This window comes from Odontomachus brunneus, unplaced genomic scaffold, assembly GCF_010583005.1.
Source record: "Odontomachus brunneus isolate Ranch 3 - 2012 unplaced genomic scaffold, Obru_v1 Obru_scaffold_364, whole genome shotgun sequence".
In the NCBI taxonomy this organism is placed as follows: Eukaryota; Metazoa; Arthropoda; class Insecta; order Hymenoptera; family Formicidae; genus Odontomachus; species Odontomachus brunneus.
The window spans coordinates 41,721-66,385 of record NW_022639814.1 but is presented as its reverse complement, the minus strand read 5'-3'; the positions used below and the strand labels follow the sequence as shown (position 1 = coordinate 66,385).

Genomic DNA, 24,665 nt, shown 5'->3' with positions numbered 1-24,665 from the left:
GCGGGCGCGGATTAATATCTCTGCGCCGATTGCGACCTGTTAGCGAAATTATGCACGGAAAAAAACAGCTTCGTTAGTGTAACTAAATTTTCTGTTATCTGGCAATCAGATGAAAAATTCGGAACAGAAAGATTCCGGTGGGAGGTCTCTGTTCAGCCAATCGATCTCAGTTACCTCAATCGAGTTTTAGGTCTATATTAATAAACTTAATAACTTAAACTTAATAACTTATTAATAACTTTGAAACTTGTCTTATGCATGTAAAAAAAAAAACAACTCTGTTAGTGTAATAGGATTTTCTGTTACTTAGAGACCAGATGAAAAATTCGGTCGTAAAAATAGAAAGATTTCTATAGGAGGTTCAGCCAATTGCTCTTAGTTATCTCAACCGAGTTTTAATGAATGTCCCGACGAATGTTTTCAGTGACAGTAACAGAAATATTATTTCTCGTCAGTGAGTTTTTCGTCCTGGTCAATTACACGAACTAAAATATTTTTTTTGTCTGTGAGATGCTCAGATCTGTATTTAGAATAAGATTTGAGTTTTTCATTTGAATCATATAATATAAATACATATAAAATTTATTTATTACATTTGTCGCAATTTAGCTGAAAAGCCTTACATCTAACTCTAAATTAAAATCTTAGTGTCTCGCGTGAGGCAAGTTTCAAGTAACGACTATTAATACGCACTTAAATGCAACTGAATGTTCAAACGAATGTTTTCGGTCGCAGTAACAGAACTATTAGTTCTCACCAACGAGTTTTTCGTTTGGTATCGATTCAGCCACACGAATTCTTTCCCGTGTGAAACGCGTGCATAATTTAATTTCAAACGGATTAAATTCAACCTGACAACTAGCCTCGGCCCACAGTAAGTGCATTACGCTTTTAGCCCTAAGGTCAAAACGTTATTTCTAGAAAAAGGCTGCCACAAGACGTAATAATGTCTAAAATTCGAAATTGCGACGTTTGGTGGAGCGAGAAATGTATTTTGCCAAGAAATTGCGTTGTAGTTTTGGGCTCAGAGCAAAAGACTAAAGGCCTGCTACATTTATTGTTGACTTGGACTGTCACCGCCTTAATCGGCTTACGTTTTTAATGAATGGGGACCGGCTACGCCGCAACAATTATTAACGAGGCGATATCGATGGCAATTAAAACGACGAACGGATGATTTTATTACTGCGGTAATTAGCATAATCGAGCCCCCTCATCACGTCTGCGAAACGTTTCAAGGCTCGTTTATAATCGATCCATTTGCATTAGGGAATTAATCGAGCGATTGTATAACATATTGTACGATTATTAGCATACACCGATAACAGACACCGATAAACGTTGATAGATGCAATTATAGCGCGCTTTAATGAAGTGTAGATTTTTATCGGTTAACAACGCGTTTCCGAGCTAAGATGATGCCAGTCCTTGCTATTGTTCTTTTCGATACGCTTGCAATTACGCGAGTTACCTGGATGTATATTATTATAAACAAAATTGATGATTATACATATTTATGCGGAACAGAATTTTTTTGTTATTAAAGTAAATGTACCAACGCCTGGATGTGCATTGAATGCCAGACCAATTCTGGATATTCTCATTGTTTTGGTCCTAAAATATAAATATTTAAACTTTCAGCATAAAATATGTATACAAATATTGAGTATATACGTACACTTTATATTGAAAGTTTAAATATTTATATTTAAATATTTGTAATTTTTTAATATTTGTATCAAAATAATAAGAATGTCCAGAAGTGCATGTGTATAACCGGGAATTAGTACTTTTATCTTAATTGTTCTGTTAGCTACATAAGTCCGGAAGAGGAATTAATTCACAACAATACCGACGTGACAAAAAAATGCAAAAAATATATAAAAATATTAGAAATATTCTGAAAATTTGAATATTCTAAAATTTGAATGTTCTAAAATTTGTATTTCGTTTAGCATAAAAAGGAGCAACTGTAGGAAAGTACATTTGATAACGATTGATCTTATTTAGATGAAAACCATACGTTAATATTTAACACACTCACGAGGAGACATTTTTTATATATATCATATATTTTTTCTATTCTCTGTGTAAGAGAAGAAATATCTAAAAAAAGCATTTATTTGACGTGTACTAGTAACGTCATTTTTTAGATGTTTGTATTTTAGTATTCTCTCTGTGACTAGACATCAGCACACTTCTGCTATCTTGCATAAGAAACAAGTTTTATGAAGTGACACTTGGTACGTAATATGTGCAACATCTGACATTGTTATTTAACTATAACGAAAACGCGGATCTTTGTGTGCGACCGATTGATTTGACACATTAAAAATGTTCCTGGCTTTACACTCGGTTACGAAACGAAGAGATGTTGCTGATGTCTGCGTAATTAGTGGAATATGCTCTTCTTATCTCATTAATTACGATATCTAGAGGGATTCCCGGATTATCTGGATTCCCGAATCATCATATAGCGTCACTCTGACTTGTCCGATGTTTATAAACAATCCACGTCAACAGATTGTCATTTCTTTGATGTTAACCAATGCCGAAAATAACAAACAAAGTGTAAATTCAATGTATTACTTACTTATGATTACAAATATCGTTGATTACGAGCATTTTAAAGTAATTGCATCATAAACTGCGTTTACATTGTGAATTGTTATTTGTTCGTGCAATTAGAAAAAGATTTACCATTCGAGGACTGAGATATTTACAACTGAAATTGATACTTCTTATACGTGCGTTCCCAGCTTGCTCTATTTTTAATTTATATTTTTTATATTAGCTAAACTATATGTGAAATTTTGACGCAATAGAAAAATTCTATTGTGTATATTAAATGTGTGATATTAAATATGTGTGATATTAAATATACACATAATTACTGTGATTATAAAATCTAATATTATGCACTAAATTTCACCATTACTGACCATTCTATTGCGAAAATTCTATTGCGAAAAGGTTTAATTTAAATTAATAAATAAAATAACGATTTGATTTGCATTAGCGTTCAGACTGAACGTAATGTAATCTTATCGTTTTATATCCATTATTTTAAGCAAAGATATTAAAATACTTAAATCTCTCTTCTTGTTATCTGTGCCTTTCTATTAGATCAATTAATCCATAAATAAAATATTATATATATGAAGTGAATCAATAACTGTTGATATCTTGAATATCTTCCAAGCAAAAGACAAAGGTAATCTGGAGATTTTGGAAGTTGTTCTTCCTAGATAAAAAGCGTAACTAACATAAGAAAGAAGCCTCTTTTCTGAATAGAATATCTGAAGTAGAATAGCTGAGTAGAATAGCTGAGTAGAATAGCTGAGTAGAGAATCTGCAAATCACCTTTGTTTCTTTAATATTTATGTCATATTTATCTCGAGTCCGTTTTAAATAAAAATTAATAAATAAAAATTAATAAATAAAAATTTATTACCAGATTGTGAAATGTATATATAAAAACGTAATTTTATTCGATAAATGGTAAACTGATGAGTGGCCTTTTTGATGTGAAGTATGAGTTTGAAGTATGCGCGCGATGCCGCGGATTGCCGCAACAGAAGTGAATTCTTCAAGTAAGGACGCGCGCGTTACGTTACCTTAAACGTAGCGTTTTGAAGGATCGCATAAAATAGCGGTAATCCCCAGGTGTGTTAATGAATCATAATCACAGCCGGCAATAATTAAGCGGCGTGATATCGACCAAGAGGGATTCTCCCGTTGTCCAAGAATGTGACGCTTCACGATCGCTTGTTCCACGCCGAGGAAACCTATTATTAGAGCGTCGTGTGCAATACCGGTTGCGAGAATTTTTCCTTGACGTATTGCTAAAAGATACGCTGAATGTTTTTTGTACATCTCGCGTGCATTATGTACGAGGAAAGCTTTACAAATCGACCTACGAGCCGACGAGTCATTTCTCGAGGTCTTCCGTGAAAAGGAAAGTGAAGTAGAAAAAAGAAAATTAATTAACATTCTCGACTTTTTTCTCGATAAGGCAAGGAAGAACCGCGAGTATATTGAACTGCATTTTTAACGATAAGGATGAAACAGATAACCGGACTCCGGTCAGGGACGTATTAGCAGGCACTTTCGTCGGCCGCAGTTTTACGTGCAGTTTAGCTCAGTCCTAGCCCCTTTCTAGCTAAATAAAAAGACCAAGAACGATAGCTAAGCTTAGACCGAAGTCAATTCGCTGCTGGTGGAACGATCGCTTTATCTTTGTGCGAGAGACCCTTTGAGTGCTATAAAGATTACGAGCGCCATAAAAGCTGCAACGCGCGACGCTCCTTGCCTTACTGCGAAAAAATGCGACTAAAAATATACACAATGTTCAGCGACCGAAAAAATATTCTAAGAAACGGCGAGGGACAAGAACGAAATTTTTCTAGGCAGCACATTCGCGTGTTAATGTGTTTGTTTTTCCCGCGTTTCGGAAGATGCGACAGAAAATTTATCTTGTAGATGTTGGAACTAATGACAAACTCTAAAAATGTCGATAACGTAGTTACTAACCAATCATGCTATTCTTTTTGTCTTTCTTGTAACATGAATTTTATATAAATGTGTGTGCTTTGATTTACCGTATTTAGTGGAAAATCTAACCACAAGCAATATTCTCAGAAATTTTTCTGAGCAAACTCGCGGTCAGTATATACAAGACTACTACAGATCTCTTATACCAAGCGAATATTGATTTTAACTGATAGCATCTGGCAAGCTAATTTACACTCGAAATGTCAACTTTTAAATTTTTTATCGTCTCTCGAGTTGAAATTTTGATTCTATTTTCAGTCTCGTTATTCCTATTTACTTTCAACTTTCAACACCTATTTTGATGTTAAAGAAAGTGAAAAGAGAAATTGCGGACATCATCAGAGTCAAAGTAGGAGTAAATTGTTAAAATTAAATCTACTTTGCTAACTTAGCTTTTGAGTAATTTATCGTACAAATTTATCAAATAAATACAGAATAAATAATAAGCTTCTACTGCGTTGTAGAATTCAAGGTTTAACTTAGAGAAAATTTTGACCCGGATTCTGTCATATATAGAGCAATGCTACAATTTATTCTCGCACGTATCTTTGTTGTGCGAGAACATTTATAATTTGGTGCAGCCAATACAATGTAAACTTTGCAGAAAAAGGTTAGTATTCCGTCGGTGAAGATTTCGACTCCAGCATCCTCTTAACCGGGATGATTCTAAGCGGCGTGCAAGATAACACAGAGTTTCTTTCGTTGATAACATTTCTCCATAGTACAGCGTTCGATCGGTGACAAGGACAGATCACGCAGCCGATGCATTCTGTTTTACACGACGGGAATTTATAAAACAGCCGTACGATAGTGTGAATTTATAAATCGTATATCTTTCGCTAACGCGTGACATATTGGTGTTGCGTGTACAGCGCAAATCTTTCTTAAGCGAATATTATTTGATGAATTTGCACGATAAATTACGTCCACGTGGTCATCTGTTGCGTGGCCGATGTCGGAATGTCGCGCTAACAGAGTTTATAAAGTATTGAATGAATGTAATTAATTGTATACGCCTCCTTTACACGCGCCCCTTCGTTCAACTTGTGCAACGTCCAAGTAAATAGCGCATTTTCGCGCGTCCTAGAAACATAATATGAGGTCGGTAATTAATATGCCTTCATAAAAAAGCAGACCCGGGCTATAAAATGTCGTATAAAATGTTTCGATCGCCGCTTACATATGCGACATATTACTCGCGAATGTGTGAATTGTGTCGCGCTAATTAGATAATTCGAGAATTAACAAGTCCAGTTCTCGGCACGCCGATTCGAAGAATACGAAGGATATATAAATAGTATACCGTTCTGTTAATCTTTATTGAACCGCCCAGACTTTCATGATTGGAGCAATGTAAGACGATCGAATGATGAAAACTCTGGAATTTTTTTAATTACATTAATCAGTCAAATGTATTGTATTGAATTAATCATTGGATTTACATCGTACAATAACATATATTTTCTCCGTTACATTGCAGCAGTAAATTTATTGAAAATTACTTATTTGTTAAAAGATAATTTATAGAAAGATTTTCATATTACGTTTTACATCATATATAGTTTTGAATAAATTTTAATATTTCCATTTTCATATTTTTTTTATATTTCTATTTCTCCATCGTATGCTAAACACGAGTGTCATGTGAACCACTCGTAAGGGTCGCAGCTTTGACGAATCTGCAATTAAAGTTGTTGACATATTGCAAAATTTGTTTCACGTATTTTAATTGTGAGCCTATTTCTCTTAGGTGTAAATACATTTTCAATGATCTCATGAGTCAATTAGTTGTCATAGCTCATAGAAATGTTTCAAAACGAATCGATTTGTGCGCGAATCGTATTTTTATCACGATTACATTCGGTTCAACGTGCGTCATGCTAATATCTGTACGATATGTGCTGCTACAAAAGTTCAAATCAATAAAATAAAATGTATTACATAGGGACTATAGAGTTTTTCATTTTTTGTGGTATGTGTGTGTGTGTGTGTGTGTTTGGGAAAGAAAGGTTTACGAGCTGACGTCACCACTGGACACGATGACCTCTGGTCATTGTCTGCTTTTGCGAAAGTATCGATCGTTTTTCTTTTTGCGCGCTAATTCGCCCGACTTATTAGCTCGTAACCTGGACAAAACGCCTGATTACGGTCTGGATCTAAGTCACGTAGTCGGCCTGACGTAGAACAAGTGCCAGTCCGTCTCCGGACATGCGGAGAGGCCTTGATACATGAAAGTAAGATCGCGTCTTGCGTTTGGTATAACGGCCGCAGTCTATCGCGTGTTACATGGCCTTACATACAAACGCACTATGTGCTATACTGTGTCTGTGTATCGCGTCGAACAATTCGTCCGACCTGAAATCGTAGTCGCTTTCCGATGATCTAAACTATAATCATGTCGGTATTTCCAGTCTATCATTTATAAGAAATACCAACTTCTTCCGTAACAATCCAGTTCTCGTTTAACGATTACTTCTTAGAAATTGTCAACCTTTATTTCTTTATTAATTTCAAGATTTTCATGTACATAAAAAAAGACATTCCTGTTTAGAAAATATCTTTATTTTTGACATGTTAATTTTTGAATAAGATTACGCAGCGTTAAACTAAGATAATTTATTTGTAAGAATATATATTATATTATATATATATATATATATATATATATATATATATATATATATGTAAGAGAGAGAGAGAGAGAGAGAGAGAGAGAGAGATTCAATAAAGAAAAATCTGTTTTCTTTATTTGAAAGTAATTTTACAATTTTGGATTGAGAATATGATATTTTTATAAATGTTAAAAAAAAAATCATTATCACATTAAAATAATTGTATTGTACTTCTTATGAGACTATTCAATAAGAATAATATTTTTATGAGACTAATATCCAAATTAAAATTATAACATTGAAATTCAAGACTTTGTCCAACAAATTCTTCCAACAAAATTACATATCATTGCTTATATATGAAATAATAATTGTTAATTTGAATACAGTTTTGAGTGAAATATTAGTTTGGAGTGTATATTTAGTGTATATATTAGTTCTTTTTCTGTGTGCGTTTCCAAGGTCGTGTGTGTGTGTATCGTGGAAATAATATTATAAATTCATTTATTTTTTACCATAAGAAAAATTGTAATGAAACATCGAAATAGTATATATTGACGAATTACCAAAAATGTTCGACGTGCCACAACGAATCGTGGGTAGGAAACGATCGAGAGCGACCTCCATCGCAAGGATCTTACGGCGCGAAACGTAATTCTGGAGACACTCGATTCCTTTGTCCTTAGAGTTTCCTCCGCGTGACAAAATAATTTAACTCACCGGTCAAAGATTACTAGTGACTCACCTGCGTTCGACGAATTACCCGACCCATCATATTCAGCGCGAAATTGAGTATCGATCGAGAAAATTCATAAAACGCGAAATTGTTAACTGAGAAAGTTTAGAATACGAAGGTCTCGACAGAAAGGGAATTTTCAAAATATTTGATCTAGATACTCGAGCAATTCTGTATCACAATATTCACATTTACTTTCATTCTTTCATTCTCCGAGTTCTCCGTCTCGTTAAGGGGATACCAAAACTGAAAACTTTAAAAACTTTACCAACAGAATACTGACATTTTTTTACAAAGTTTACGTTGTACTTATTATACAAAATTATAAATACTTTTATGCAATGAAAGTACGTGCAAAAATAAATAGGAACTTTCCTCAATATGTGACAAAAACGGAAACAATTTTAAATGTAAAATCTCAAGTTGTCTATTAGCGTAAAATTTGCCTAATTCAAAAGTTGCGTAGTATACTGTGTATAAAAAATACGAAAAGGGTAACGTGATTGTGTTAGTGCCGATTATCTTTACGTTATCGATATTTTTGGAGTTATCCCTTCATTGGACCTGTCATTGCTTCAGCATCCTCTCAAGATCCTGTCATGCTACTTCGTGTAATTATACGTACGTAATTGGCGATATGATCGTAAATATAAACGCGGGTCGATTCTCTTACTACTAAGGGTCATTAGACAATGTGGATATCGGTTATCAATTAATGAGTAACGTAAGACATTACGTTCGCAGACACTATTGATTAATTAATGTTAATGGGACGGAAATAAATCCTGAGACGTGTGTATACGCTGGAGGCGATAGGATGATAAACGAACGTGTAAACACAACGTGTTTTATACTCGGGAGTGATTAGGATTGTTAGGTCAATCCAGATTTGTTGTAGAATGTTACGTCGAAGTCTGAATTCATGTTAATGAAAGTTGCGCGTGACGCTTTAACGATTATCACGGTATTTTTTAGCTTACCGTGTTTCTCTAAAAGCTGTTGTCTCTTTTTTTTACCATTTCCTTATTTAATCTTAGACTATCAATGTTAGTCGTTAGTTATTGACAGTCGCTTTTAGAATCGCTTTTACTTTCTTAATTATTTTTTATTCGTAATACCTGTCTTGATGTTCTTATTAATTTCTTTTATAGAAAGATAATAAATTAATGCCAATTATAAACATTGTTATTATATGAAAGTCTTCGAGACAAACATTCTGAGTGTAGACCACAATGACTAACGTTGTCAATTCAGAATTAAATGCTATGGGATATAAATTGTAATTATATAATATATTAATTATGACTATCTAGAAATTCCTCTCACTTTTGCACTAATCTTCATTTATTTTCATTTTCAATTATTTTTATTTTCCCACATTAACAAGTGTACGTAAATTTGGCAGCAAATTTACTGATCAATTTGTAAAAATTATGTTTCTTACAAATGATTCATTTGACATACATATTTATCACACAGAATGACAAAATAGAAATACGAAAGAAATGATGAGAATTTATTTGAACATATAATATGCAAAACATAATATGAAACTTCAGTGTAATTTTTAGTACATTTATAATTACATTAATATAAGAAAATTTATAATTATATTAATATAAGAAAAAATTTATTACATAATTGCATAATGTAGATTTAATGATTAGTTCAATATAGTATATTCGTTTCTCACAAATGTAATTAAAAATTGTAGAGTTTTCATCATTGATTGTCTCACGTGATGATAATTGTGGAAATCTATCCGGCTTCTATCGTCTTTAGAAAGATATATAACTCCGAGAAAGAGTATAAATTTGTATTAATTAATTTTTTTATGCAATCACATACATTATACACACATATACACGCTACATTTCCATTGACTTTATGTTAAATCATACACAGAAGAAACGTTTGGTTGAATCAACCAAATTTTTGATAAGATATGAACAAACCAAAAAAATCCGCTCGAAGAGATATCAGAATTCTGTTGAAGTTAACCAGAAATCTTGCTAACTTAAACATGATTCTAGTAAACCTCAATTTCTCATTTGTTCATATTTCACTAGAATTTAATTAATTCGATGAAACTTCTCTCCTTTTTCCTATGTATGCGAAATCCGTGTACGTTTGCCTTGAAAACTCGAAGAAAACTAGGCAAGTGATTTACGCAGTCGAGCGCGAACGGCATCGGTGGTAATCGCACATTTTGCGACATGATTCACCGGCACGACGACCGAGAAAAATTCGAACGGTTCTGTTGCTCGGCAGAGAGACAGTGCAGAATTACTCTTGGAAACTCCCGGGCCGGGAATCCACCGTTCAGAACCGGATTGGTCGCTAAGGAGATCGGTAGAATTTAACTCGGCCACTTGGGAGTTCCCGGCTTATTCGTGCCTCCGGCGCGCCTCGTGACGTCGACCGCGGCGTGCCACGACACAGTAGTGACGTCAGAAGAAAATTTCCCCGACGCGTCGACAAACCGTTGACCAAAAGCCAACGAACAATCATTAACGGTTTCTGGCAATATCAACAAGTTCTTCCCCTCGTTCTTTCCGCATTTCTTTCGTCACACTCCGTCGAGGCACTTTTTGAAAAACGAAAGCGACGGTATTTCCCATTCATATTAAGGTAAATGTCCCAATGACCGAATTAATAAGAAAGCACGATCAGTTTTGCATGTTTACTAATAAATAATAGAGTTACTAGCAAACCTAATGTTTACGTGAAATTTCAGTTTGTCAGCAATCGAGAAATAATAAGAAATAAAATAATCAATAAATATCAATTATGATTTGATTGAAATATTAAGTAGTGCTGGTTGTAGTTGTAATTGAGCTGGAAAATAAATCATGTCTTAATTACTGAGTAATACAGATTCGATGATTGAATACATTAAATAATATTACAAATTGCCATAAAGATGCGTCTTTTAACAAAATTTGGGGAATGTTTAGTTTCTTGTCGCTACTTTTGATGACCTCAATCTTGATCTTATGTTGTGACCGAAAACACCTTAAATAAGATTACTCAGAACACAGCAACTAAATTCTAGGGAAGTTTTGTTACCTTTGGTTCTGTAACAGCCGAAGTCTTTGAAGTCTTTATTATCATCCGGATAATAAAAATTATCGTTTTGGACAAAAATCGTTATAATAACGAATCTTTATTTGTTCATAATCTTCTAATAAACAATAACTGCTGAATATGACTTTTCGGAATCATTACCTTCATATCTATAAAGATCGAAATCATCGAAAATGACGATCATAAACTGAACATTTATCCAAAATTTCAAAGGCTTTCCTCCGGAAAAATACATTAAATGCAAATAAGATAAATGTTCTAATAACTACACTAATAAGAAAGCATGATCAGTTTTACATTTTTATTAATAAGTAATTAATAAAATTACAAAGAAAACTAATGTTTATATAAAACCTTGGTTTGTCAATCAATCGAGAAATAATAAGAAATAAAATTAATCGTTAAATATCAATCATAATTTTGATATTAATTTGATAATGCCAGTTATTATGAGGAATGAATCGTATCCTAATTACTGAACAGTACAGACCTAGTAATTGAATAATATTAAATAATATTACAAATTGGGGCATAAATATATATTTTTAAAATTTTAAACATCTTTTTAGAAATATTAAATACAAATATTTTTAATGTTTCAATTCTTGGGACAAGGTTTGGTTATTGAGAGATTTATCTTATATTATTAATGTTTCGATCGATTGGGACATGTTCAATTACTGGCACATTTATTTTAAGTCTAAGATCGACTGGTCGATCGAAATTCGCGCGTGCCGCTTCCTTGATTTCGGGATAACCCCGATTTTGGGGAGTACCAAGCGAAGGACGCCGAATACCGGACCAACATGTGTATCAGAGAGGGGACCAGTTCCGAAGTGTTGTGGTCTGTCTCTTCCGCCTCGGCAGTTTTACGCAGAGTCGCCGAATATCGCCGATTAATCTTCACGGTCATCGTTTGTCTACCGTTTTGTATCGATCACTGCGTCAAGAATCAAACACGCCCACACACACATACACACAACGCTTGCTCAGCTTCTCGCATGATAATTTAAATAACAAAGTTGCGTTTTCTCTCTTCGTTGAACTTAATTTCCACTTAACCTAGGCTTTTCCAAGAGTTCCGCATCTAAGAGCGCGTATCTGAGTGATCACCGGTCAAGGACGATCGAATTTCCGAAGTCTCTGGATCTATCCAGCTGCTAGTTACGCAACGCGCGCGCGCGTTTTACGCGGATTTAACATTTTTCTATTTCCGTATGCGCTCGCGTACACGCCGCGCTATTATGTAAATCACAGCGCGAGCAGGTTCTTAAGGACGTGCCGTCGCTATTAAATATTCATCGTGACAATTCTCACGCACCCGCCGAACGCAACGTTCGTTCGTCGAGGAACTCCTGAACTAGTGCAACAAGTCAGAGTGAGAGAAAGTGTACGCTTGTCCTTACTATTGACGTATCGCACCGGTGCGGAGATCCTAAAAAATGGATGAACCTATTATGCCGGCGAAATGCAACGCGACTTCGGCCCTGCGTTTTCACAGTCGTGCCTTTAGAAAGCCGTAAAGAGCGATTACGTGTGCGACATTTTCTCACGGAAGATATTTCACCAACCGACCGGTTGCTCATTTCGTCGCACGCACAACCGCGCGTCTTGTGCGCGCGTACATGCGTTCATATCCGGCGCGTTGACGCACGGAGAGGTGATGATCGAGTGGCGAATCTGTGCCGAGAATCGCGCGAAATACGTCACACGCCGCAGGCGAGTTTCGATGTGACGTCGGCGCGAGCCCAAATCACGATCTAAACGTGGATCTACCGCTTTTGCGCAAAGCTGGAGGAAAACCCAAGGAAAAAAGTCAAATTATTCTCCGCCTTTTCCTCCTCTTAATGGGATGAGAACGATAGAGCTAATTTCATTCCACTTATCTTCGTGTCGGCATCGTGAGGTGAGTTGTTTCCTCGTCGATTTTTCTCTCTTTCTCCTAGGTTGCCAATTTGTCGTCTGATTTATCCTCATGTCGGCATTATGCAATTTACGACGTGACGCCAAATAAAAATGCAAGTCTCGATATGGAAGAGATAAGCCCGTAAATCGCACTTCGACTCGCGTGTTGGCTTCGTGTATTCGTAATCGTTATCGTCTTCCGCTTGATTTGACGCTACGTTTGTTTAACATTTATTTCTTTTGCTCGACTTCTATCTGCTTAACATTTATTCCACATATTCTGCTTCTCCATGTCGTGTCTGCAGAGTACACGTATGTGTGTGACGCATGTATATGACCTGTGTTCTTGCTTCCCTCAGCTCCGTTGCTTAACATTTGCTCCTTTTGCTCTATTTCTACTTGTTTAACATTTATTCCTCATATTTTGTTTCTCCATGTCGTGTCAGCAGAGCACACGCATATGCGTAATCTGTGTTTTATGTCTTGTTTCCTTCAGTTACGTTGCTTAACATTTATTCCTTTTGCCTTATTTCTATTTATTCAACATTTCTTCCTCTTATTCTCTACTTCTCCATGTTGTCTGTCGAGTACATGCATGTGTGCAACGTTATATTAAATGTTTTTGCTTTCTTTAGCTTCATTATTTAACATTTATCGTTTTTATTCTATCTCTGCTTGTTTAACATTTATTCCTCTTATTCTCTGTCTCTCTCTCTCTCTCTCTCTCTCTCTCTCTCTCTCTCTATTTCTTCATATATTATCCGCAGAATAAACGCATGTGTATGACTTGTCCTCGATTTTCATGCTTCCTTCAGCTTCGTCTAAATCGTTGCGGCCTGTTCAGAATCGACAGCCTTGATGACTACACGATTATTTACTGCGTTAAACTGCGCGCCGTGATATTTTGCAAGTGCCACGTGCGAATTCAAAGATTACACTTGCGTCGGCTGATTACGCCGCTTGATAATTCTCACTGGAACGTGCTCTCTTCTGAAACGACCGAGAAATCGTCGAGTTAAACTTCGCTTTTCCCGCTCGGCCTATACATATGACTTAATTCAGGTGACTATATTAGGATCTTGATCATTTGCTCTGAAGCAATACCCCACAGACAGCACGGGCGATTCGCGTGTCCTGTCAGGACACCGTTCTTGACATTCGACGTGCTCTCTCACGTGAAGCCAACTTCACTGACATCATCTTGCTCGACGTAAGATCAAGGAGAACTATACCTCATTGTATATCACTGGCTACCGTACGAACTATTCCATATGATTGCGCCTCGCCAACTATCGTCATTCGTCGACTATGGCCGTTTGTTCGCGAAAGCAAAAAGATCGATCAACCTGGACGAAGGACGACGTTCCTTGTCAATTCATCACGGTCGATTTCGAGCAGCCTCTTTGACAAAACGAGTCATCGTCATCTGGATAACGATCCAGGATGTTCCGAATGAGAATGGTACTCCGCGGGTGTTTCGGACGAATGACGAAAGTGCCAAGGAGCGTCGCGACGAAACACCTCGTGCTCTTCGCTATCTTCGTCAATGGCAGCAGCAGCAACGGAGGCGGCGGCGGTGGCGGTAGCGGCGGCGGCGGCGGCGGCGGCGGCGGCGGCGGTGGTAGTGGTGACGGCTGCTGCCGGTGGACCACCCGAAACGACGACAGGGTGGGGGCACCCCCAACATTAGCAGGCGGTGAAGGGAGGCAACGTTTATATGCGGCAGCAATCCGCCCCGTGGACGCATTCGCTCGTACGCTTCGTCCAAAGCGGACTTGAGTAGTAGAGACTTGTCGTCGCCGTTGCCGTAGTCCTCGTCGTTTGTTGTAGTCGAACCGTAGCAGCCGGACGGATCGAGGCCGAAGAGGACGTATCATCGGGATATTAAAAAAAAAAAAAAACGGAAAGCGCGCGGCGGAAAGTTCGAGCGGAGAGAGCGTCAAGATCAACGGGAAATTCGTTGGTGTAATTTCTGGCTAAGCGGCAGTGAAGAGAGCTCACGCATCTTCCTGCACCACTTGTACCTGCAGCGCATCAAGTGAGCCCTGGTCAGGCCGAGAAACGACGATTGAGAGACAGCCGAGTCGATCGAGCGTCGAGCCGAGAAACCGCCGAAATTAGTCGTTATCAGAGAAGTCTGGAAAAGAAGAGTAACAAGGAAGACATGATGGCAGTTGCAGCAGCCCAGAAGAACCGCGAGATGTTCGCTATCAAGAAGTCCTACAGTATTGAGGTAAGTCTCGTTTGTTAACTAACGCTGAAACCGGCTGGACTCGACAAAAGATAAAACGCAAGTTGCGAGAGAATTGGAGAGGAACGTTGGGCAGGACTCGTTGGGACATTGGGAACATTAGTTTTGTAAATGCATTTCGCAGAAGTAGAGCAAAATGTTTTTTTCAATGAGATCTTAATTAATACTTCGAAAATTGGTGTAAACGTATGATATGGGTGTAACAGAGCTTATTAGAAGAGATGTTTTTTTATGTAAATTGTTTGGAACATGTTTAATATTAGTTTTGCCTTACACGAATTCGAGTAAATTATTAATTTCGTTGTTACATTGATTCTACCTGAATATGATCCGACTTTGTTGTAAGAATATAATCGTATGCGTTCTTATACGTGTAAACGTATATGAGTATACAGAACTTATCAGAAGAAATATTCCTCTGTCTAAATTGTTTGGGACAAGTTTAACATCAGTTTTGCTTTACACGAGTTTGAGTAAATTATTAATTTCGTTGTTATTACACTAATTCTGTCTGACAAGCCTGATCCGACTAAGTTTACAACTTAATCTCGTGAGAAGTCTCCATTCGCTGTAAGAATGTAATCGTATACGTTTTTGTACGTGTCAAGAGCAACAGGTTCGATCAAAAAGAGTGAACTTTAGTGCGGGCGAGCGCGGGAATCGAGCCGCTCGTTTAAACCATTGATACAAATGCGCGCACAAGCGTCTTTCTAGCTCCAAGTACCGACGAAAGCACAAGACCGTTGGTCTTGTGGGATTCGGCGTAAGGGAAAATCTCGCCATTTAATAAGCTCCAGTCGGTAAATTGGTCGACAAATTTGTGTAAGACTCGCGTGGATGATAATTGCGGAATCGCAATCCCATAAAGAGTTTTAATATACTTCGTTACAAGTCCATATGCATAATCATAAAGCGTCTCAAGATAGTTCTGAATCATAAGATCGATACCTCATTGCACACTGAACGACTAGGCGTTTATATCGAATAACGAAAAACGGCCGATAATGTCGTCCTTCTTCAACTCCTCGGGGTCCTCTTTGCCTTGATGAAAATTTGCCCGTGGTTTTTTATAATAAATGGTCTTTAATAACACTTGATCGGTGCTCCAAGTATAAGTTGGGACTCACAGTATCAGAATTCATACGCTTCGACGAACGGTCGTAGTTATTTCCATAACTTGAACTTGTTCTATTCAGCAGTATCGTATATTATTCGCCGCGAGATTATGCGCGGCTTGCATTCATTATCGAAAAGTGAGTGTCTGTCGATGAAATAGTATCTAGCTACTGTGCGCACGCCTGTTTGTACTTAATTATGCGACTTCTACGCATAGACGCGGCGCTGGCTTTGGCGCATGTTTGGGATTTTTCATTATCTCCTTCTTCTCTCTCTCTCTCTCTCTCTCTCTCTCTCTCTCTCTCTTTTTCTCTCTCTCCCCTCTCTCTCTCTCTCTCTCTCTCTCACACTCTCTGTCTGTCCTTCTTTCTGTTTTGATGGACACTGCATTTCGAAACAGCTGAAAAAAATTGCGTCAGATAATTAGTCAACGGCGTACATGAGTCGGCTTGGCTCTTTCTCGATTTTAACAACCGGCGGCGCACAGCAGCGAGTGAAATTCTCACGTAGGCCTGTCGAAACGAGGAAAAATTCACATGTGCAGAGAAAGTATACACATTGAGTTGTCATCGAAGGGTGCGCATAATATCAATGACATCATCATCGTGGGGTCATAACACGCAGGTAATAGCACGCAGTCGATGCGGTTTTAATTCGTGCGATCTGTCCGCTCTGTTGATTAGAGATTCCCGGGTTTCGGCAGGAATCTTACGTCGTAAGGTAAAAACACCAATGCCCGGGCACGTACCTAATCCTGAACATTATCTTTGTTTTGGTCTTTAGGTACAATTATTTAAACTTTCAACATGAAATATATGTATATATGTAAATAAGTATTGAATATGTAAATATATTCTATGTTGAAAGTTTAAATATTCGTATTTAAAGACCGAAACAATAAGAATGTCCAGGATTAGGTATGTGTCCGGGAACCTTTACTTTATTCAGTTTCAAATCGAATCGTAAAACTTTCAAACTGCCTATCCGGAACGCAACTGCAGTGCAAAGGTGCGAAGAGGGGAGAAGTGTTTCGATGAATTCCGTGCAATGATCGGGCTCTCGTGTAAAAGTTTGCACAAATTCGAGAATCGCCAAGCAAGACTGACGCAAGTGCACTTAGCGACCGCGAAAAATTCAATCCGCCGGCACGCGTCCGGCAAGATTACACGAGGAAGTAGTTTGCCACGAGCCGGCTGTTTTCGACTCCGGAGGAAACCTCGGTCTAGCGGACCGACGGGAGAAACCGGTGATTCTCTCGATGCACGCAAGTTTATTTTCCTGTCATTTTTAACTCGTCGAAAGTCAAATAGCGCTTTTTCTCCGGACGTTGCGCAAATTGCACACGTTTCAAGCGAGCAGCCGAGACTACTCTTGCATCTTTTCTCTCCCTCTCTCTCTCTCTCTCTCCTTACCGCCCTTCTGAAGAAGCGTGAAAAATCGCATCCTTTCCGTGGCGATTCGTATCCTCTCGATAATCGCATTTAATGTACCACGGTTCTCGCTGCAGACGGTTACGAACAGCAGTAAATCCGCAGTAGTCGCAATTATCGCTTATGCAGCATGCAAATATTCTCGAATACGTAACAGCGTCACGATAACGTGCGAGAGTAATTTTTAATGCATGTACCTATGGACACAGAGACACGCGCACATACGTCCGTCCCGTTAATTGCAGCATACAATATTAATTATGTCTTCCCTCGCGTAATGGCACTCAGAGATGCGCAATAACGGGCCTCAATCGACACTTTTTTTCGAGGCTGTCACGTCTTTTCCTCCTTCGTCGGTCGCGTGTCTAACGAATCGTGTCTGACCATCGCGATCGCAAGGTCGATTCCGTTTCTAATTCGCTTCTGAATACGCGCTACAGCTCATAATTGTCACTTTTACGAGGCCATTCGCTCTTTTTCCCTGTCGTACATGCATCCGTAACGACGGACACGAAGTTTTGCGACCGTCTATGGCTCGTAATCGCAAGGTCGATGTCTCATTAATCACGCATGAGCGTCTATGCCGCTCTATGAGACAAGCGCGATGATATGTACAAATCGTAATCGCCGCTTCCTTCACAGCGCGTTCCCCGTCGGTTCGCCGTCATCCGCCGAAACAGCCGAGGTCTTACACGACTTACACAGATGCCAAGATTACAAGACTTACACAGGCGCAAGTGACTTACACAGATCGCCGGCGTTCGCGAATTCGAACGTCAGTCGCCTTTCGCGAAAATTTCACCGGAACGTTACACTTTTATTTATGCATAATTTAATGTTACGTTGTGCGTATCAAGCGCCGTTACCGCGAATAGTTTAGATTAGTATTCTCCTAGTAAACCAGCACCATTTTTATGATCAGTAATATAACATAATATCAATAATAACATGTCAGCTCAAACATGTGATTTGTTATCTAATAAATGTTATATAAGTTTTTGTTATTTAACATTAACGTAACACATATTGTTACATAATAAATCACATATTTGAGCTGACATTTTATCATTAATGTTATATTACTGATATGTAAAAATGGTGTTAGTTTGGCTTGAATGTAACGTCAAGATTAAGGCGTGAATAAATTCGACCTAGATCCATATAGCTCCTTTCCTACGTATACAGAGAAAACATCTCGTAGCAAAAATTACGTTAAAATTATATATTTTTAAGTAAAATTTCTAGATTAAATATTTATAAAATATTTTTTGTAAAGCTATATATTATATATATTATATATGTTTTCCATATTAAATATTATTTATTTATATCTTTATAATTATTTATTTATTTGTATTAATATTTATATTATTTTTTTGTAAAACTGGACTACTTGCAAATTGTAGTATAAATTACTAGAGATAGTATATTTGACAATTTACTCAATATAAGATACAAAAGACATATTTTCTATATAGAAAGATCTATTCTCTATATTAAATATTTATAATATTTCTTTTTGCAAAGCTGGATTGTATTGAAATTGCAGTATAAATTGCTATAGAAATAGTGAATTTGACGATTTGCCGAATATATATAATAAAGAAAACATTCGAGTAATTAAAATAATCTTGAAGTAAAAAGTCAAACGTACATAATAGTTTTAAATAAATTATCTCGGTTATAATTTCGGTGTGATCCAGAAAAATGATAATAAAAATTTTGCTATAATTTTTATTACGGTATTTTTTCCCTGTACATTAAAGGGACTGTCGTACTTCCTGTGACACTCTAGACGTCGTATGATCGTATGATTTATCACTTATACGGGTTTCCGTAAATAAGAAGATATATCGCTTCGACGCTTACACGCGACATTTTTACACTTTCTCCATATAATTCCATTAGCAGAAATGAATGATTCTTTTTGTGAATTTGTGAAATATTTATCTTGTGAAGTCCTTCATAAAGAAGGAGAAAAGGAAACAGAGGATTATTCCCTATAGGACGAGAATTGTTAAATATTTAGCTTTTAGCGCGTAATACACCTTCGTTACCTACATTTTTCGAGATGCAAAATATTTGAATCTATTTAAACGGTCGTGTTGCGATGTTTTTTTTATTTACACTTTCTTCACTAGTTAGATTTTCTGGTGACGGAAACCGTGGTGCCGCCCCAGCATGTATCCGGCGATTTCAATTCCGGAGAATCAGATCTATCTGGATCTCTCCTCTCGCACGATGGAGTTCGGGATCGCGCGTCTCGTCGCACAAATCTTGTCACACGGCTGATTTCAAATAATCGCGACCGCCTGCGCGCGTCTCGTATCGTACGTCAACCAAGACTTTTGCCTATTTAACGACTGTGACGAGTCTGACTCATTTGAACGGAACTCGTGTGCGTGTGCGCGCACCGGATCTAGATACTGGATCGGATCCAGAATCGGTTATGTGCGATTGGTAGTTACTGATCAGCGACGTGGGGTGAAAAGCGAGCCGACCTTGAGTAGATTTCCTACGATTGCGTCGCCGGTGCAGTCACCATTTTGCGTATCTGTCATTTTGGCTATCCGGCCGGCTTACATAATTTCACGTAAATGAGCGCGATAAGGCCAGCAAGATTTCCGTGTCGTCACATAAATAAACGGTTGACGCGGTTGTTGACTCTGAGACTCTTTTATCTGATGCGACAATTGCGGGCAATGTCAATAAACGTGGATTAGCCGCGCTTACATTCGTATCAATAGTTGTTACTTGAAACCTGTCTCTTGCGACATACTCAGATTTTTGGCGAGATTTCGACCCAGGAATTTTGAGTTGAATTATATGACATTGGCTGTGTTCAGCAGAGAAAGTTGCTTTGCAACCTGTTGCAAAATTCGTGAATCTGATTAGTATTTGCTCTTAGATTCAGCCTAGATTAAGAGCACATCACCAATTGGATTTATGAATTTTATAATAATTGCAGAGTAGCTTCTTCTGCTGAACGCAGCTATCATCTGTTATCACGACGTAACTGAAAGACTCTCTCTCTTTCTTTGCCTCGTTTAATTCTAAATTTAAGTATCTTGGCGAATTTTAAGTAATAATTATTAATAGAGGTCTTGATCGTGGTTTACAATAGGTGCAATAAGCTTTCAGTGCTCTGAGATCAAAACTGTAACGTAATTTCTATCAAAAGGCGTTTCCTGCACTACCAGATTCTTAATTTTATGACTTTAGGCAGTGCAGAAACGCTTTTTGCTCGAAATTACGCTTCAATTTTGGCCTTAGAGCAAAAGACTAAAAGCCTACTACAGCTATTGTAGATCGAGATTTCAATTGGTATTAACAGTCGTTATTTGAAATTTACCTCAAGTGAAATACTCAGATTTAAATTTACTGTTAGATGTAAGCTTTTTAGCTGAATTGCGATTGCAGATGCAGTGTTGCACGTATTATATGATTCAAGTCAAACACACAAAGTCAACTCTAAGGCTCATAATTAATAGTCGTTACTTGAAATTTGTCTCACGTGATATACATCCAAATTTATAATTAAAATCGAGTTTTTTACTGGATTCATATAATATATACGACATTACATTTATAATTGCAATTCAATTGAAAAATTCATGTCTAGTTCTAAATTGAAATCTGAAAATTTCACTTGAAACAAGATTCAAGTAATGACTATTAATATAAGCTTACATTCAAATCTCACGGGACGAGTTTCAAATAACGACAATTGCTTGCAACTTGTTTCAAGTGAAATATTCAGATTAGAATTTACAGACAGATGTGAATTTTTTAATTGAATCGTGATTACAAATATAATGTCGCATGTATCATATGCTTTAACTAAGAACCTAGAATCTAGCTATCTAAATCTAACTTCGAATTGAAATCAGAGCATTTCTTCGAGTGAGACAAGTTTCAAGTAACGACTATTAATACGGGCCTCAGTGTGCAAAGTGCGATGAGATGTCTGAAGTGCACTTGAGATTCAACTGGCTAAAATCTCGTCGCTTCAATTGGTAAAATCGGCGTACTGATGTATCGCTTCCTCGGGGAACGTCGGTTTTTTTCTTTGAGTCCCGATACAACTGTTGATTGTCGTGCACGCGAGTCGCTTTCCTCGAGGTGTAAGCCAATCACCTTGCCCTAGAAGCGTTCGTCCACACGGTCTCGCTTGCTTAAACTCCGCTTATAGAGTAACACTAGGAGCTCACGGCGAATTCGTGATAGAATTACCGCGGCTACATTCCGCGATTCTGTAACGAGATCTGACAGAAGCCTCTCGGTGTCGTTCTGCTACTGTTGCTGTTACTGCTGCTGCTACTGTTCTGTTGTTGCTGTCGATCAATCAGCAGTCCGCAGCGATATCGAACAGGATTATGTCGTCGATGTTGCAAAATCGATCTCCGGCCTCGGTTCTCTCTCGCGCGCATGATAATTATGAATATGTTATAAATATGAGAGCGGAGTGATTGTATAGAGCGACTAGGAGAGAGAGACACGCAAAGCCAAGGAGGCCCTGAACGCTGCACCCGTTATTCGCCTTCGGAGGCTCGCCGCACTCGTTGCTCTCCTTCGTCCCATGCGACTCGCGTATGTGCATCCACGTATCTACGCGCCCCTCCCCCACACATACCGCGAGTGTGCTAATTGTTATTCTCTAAATTTCTTGGAGGGTAATTTCAAAATAGAGAGACCAACGAGTCACTCGAATTCGAGGGACTCTTCATTCGTAAAGAGTGAATTCTTTCCATTCTGAATCGTCGAATGAACATTTTCAATTTAAAGAATGAGTCTGACGTGCTCCTTCATCAGAAGAACATACTGATGCAACAGTTCATATAGATGTTTGTTGAGCGATTTTTCTGAAAACAGACAAAATAAGTGATCTACATTTCTTATTAAAAAGCTACAAATATTCAATTGATTCTCCAGAAAAGTCTTGTTATTAGTATTATTGGTACATGGGGAAAATATAGTTTCTCTTTATACTTTTCACAAGTTTTTCTCTATTTTACTAGATTTCTACACTATCAGAGAAAAAACGTCTAAAAAATAAAGAAATATTTATTCGATGGACACTAATAACGTATTTCCTTAAATCTAAATTCTTTTACTTAAGTCGAATAAGCAATTGCTTTCATGAAAAAAGTTGTAAGAAAATGTACTTTTTTTATTTGGAAAATATTTTCTATGTTAAGTATAAATAAGTATGTTAGTATCTATCGAATAACGTGAGTTATAATTCACTCTAGAATGTTTGAGTGAAACATTCACTCTTGTAATTTCGTGTGGCAACAGTTTTATTGTCGCTTCGAGTGTAGATACTGCCATTCTTTACTCGTTTTGAGTGAAATTCCACTCCAAGAAATTTAGAGAATGCATATAAATATCTGATCGTTCTATTCTATTGACATGTCTAGCACGAGCTATCTCGGATCTCCGATCAGAAGAATCGTCATAAATATAGACGTCATAAATTTAGACGCGTTATTAATATAGTACACCATCTACTCTATCCCCGGAGATTTTACGAACTTCTCCTTCGGCTTACACTCGCGAGTTACTCGCTCAGCATACGTACTTTTCTACCTGCTCCTTAGTCGCGTTTTTGCGTCGAGCCGGGGAAATCGCCGTGTTGCGATGCTCCGTTACGTTTTTTCGTGACTTTATGCGAGAATTTGAAAAAACGTTGCGACTAGTTGTTGGCATGTGAAAGGAAACATCCAAAGATCATTCCTCCTGTGGAGGAAGATCTTTCGGGACAACGGAAGGGATTCGCCTGAATAGTAAACTAGAGCTTGCATTATGCACTCGAAAATCGCGTCATAGTTTGCCGTAGTTAAGGACTTTGTCCTTAATTGATATTGTCTTAATTGATATTGAAGCGCGGTTGTAAATTATGAAAAGTTGTAAATTCGATCGTCAGTGATCCCAATCGGTAGTCAGATCCGCTTGAGCGCTTCATCTCGGACGACAGCGGGCGTAGCGAACTGAGTTATGCGAGCGTAATTTTAATGCTAGACTAATGATCAGCCTTGGACACGTTATCTACGGGACATTACGTCGTATTAGCATTGTAATTGCCTGACGCTCGCTCCGCTGAAGGTATTAGAAACGCTTGTTCGCATCATAAATAAACAGGATAAACTAGAATTTTCGATGGCATTACCAAGGAACTAGCATGCAATGCGTAAGGTAACATTATAGTTTGTTAACTTAAATTCTTTTCAATTTTACTGTGTTTCCAGTAGTGCAGGAACATAACTGTCAGTAGAGTATCTCATTAAAGAACACAACAAATGTTTTAATAGCACATACCAGTTCTTAAAATTAAAATGAGGAGATAAATTAGCAGAGTTGATCTCGATTATTAAGTTCTAAATAATTTTTAAGTAATTTTTTCTATGTAATTTTTCCTATACCTGGACACGCACCTAACTCTGAATATTTATTGTTTCGGTTTAATTACGAATATCTAAACTTTTGACATAGAGAGAATATATACATATATTGAATATACATGTATTCCATGTTGAAAGTGTAAATATTAATTTTGCATTAATAATGGCTGTTATAGATCAGGATTTTGTTTACCGTAATCATGGAGGAGTTTATGCATATGCAAAAGATTTAAAATATTTAAAGACCAAAACAGTAATAATGTCCAGAGATAGTCACGGCATTGGTATTTTTACCTTATATTGATGGCCACAATTCGAAACGAAAATTCTAGGCTGATTGATCGATATCTATTTTGTTGATGATCTAATTATCTCTTATATTTTAATGAACCAGTATATTTTAATGAACTAGTCTTTTTTTTACCTGGAGGCCCGCCACGTCGCATTCGTGTTATGCGTGAAATTTTTTTTTCAGTCTTTTCTTAATAGATGGTAAAAGGATAAATTAATTTGCGAAAAAAGCGAAAACATCGTGAATGAGTATTCGGAGCAGAATCGTCGTGATCGAGATAG

General features: G+C 37.4%; 1 protein-coding gene across 1 annotated transcript in view; it reads left to right on the top strand.

The window, feature by feature from the left end:
• The first annotated feature begins 14,621 nt into the window (after window positions 1–14,621).
• LOC116853580 (tyrosine 3-monooxygenase) overlaps window positions 14,622–24,665 on the top strand; it is a 41,725-nt gene continuing 31,681 nt past the window's right edge. The window contains 1 exon segment of the mRNA XM_032834705.1: window positions 14,622–15,127. Within this exon segment, the coding sequence (XP_032690596.1) occupies window positions 15,059–15,127 (69 nt within the window). The 5' untranslated portion in view covers window positions 14,622–15,058.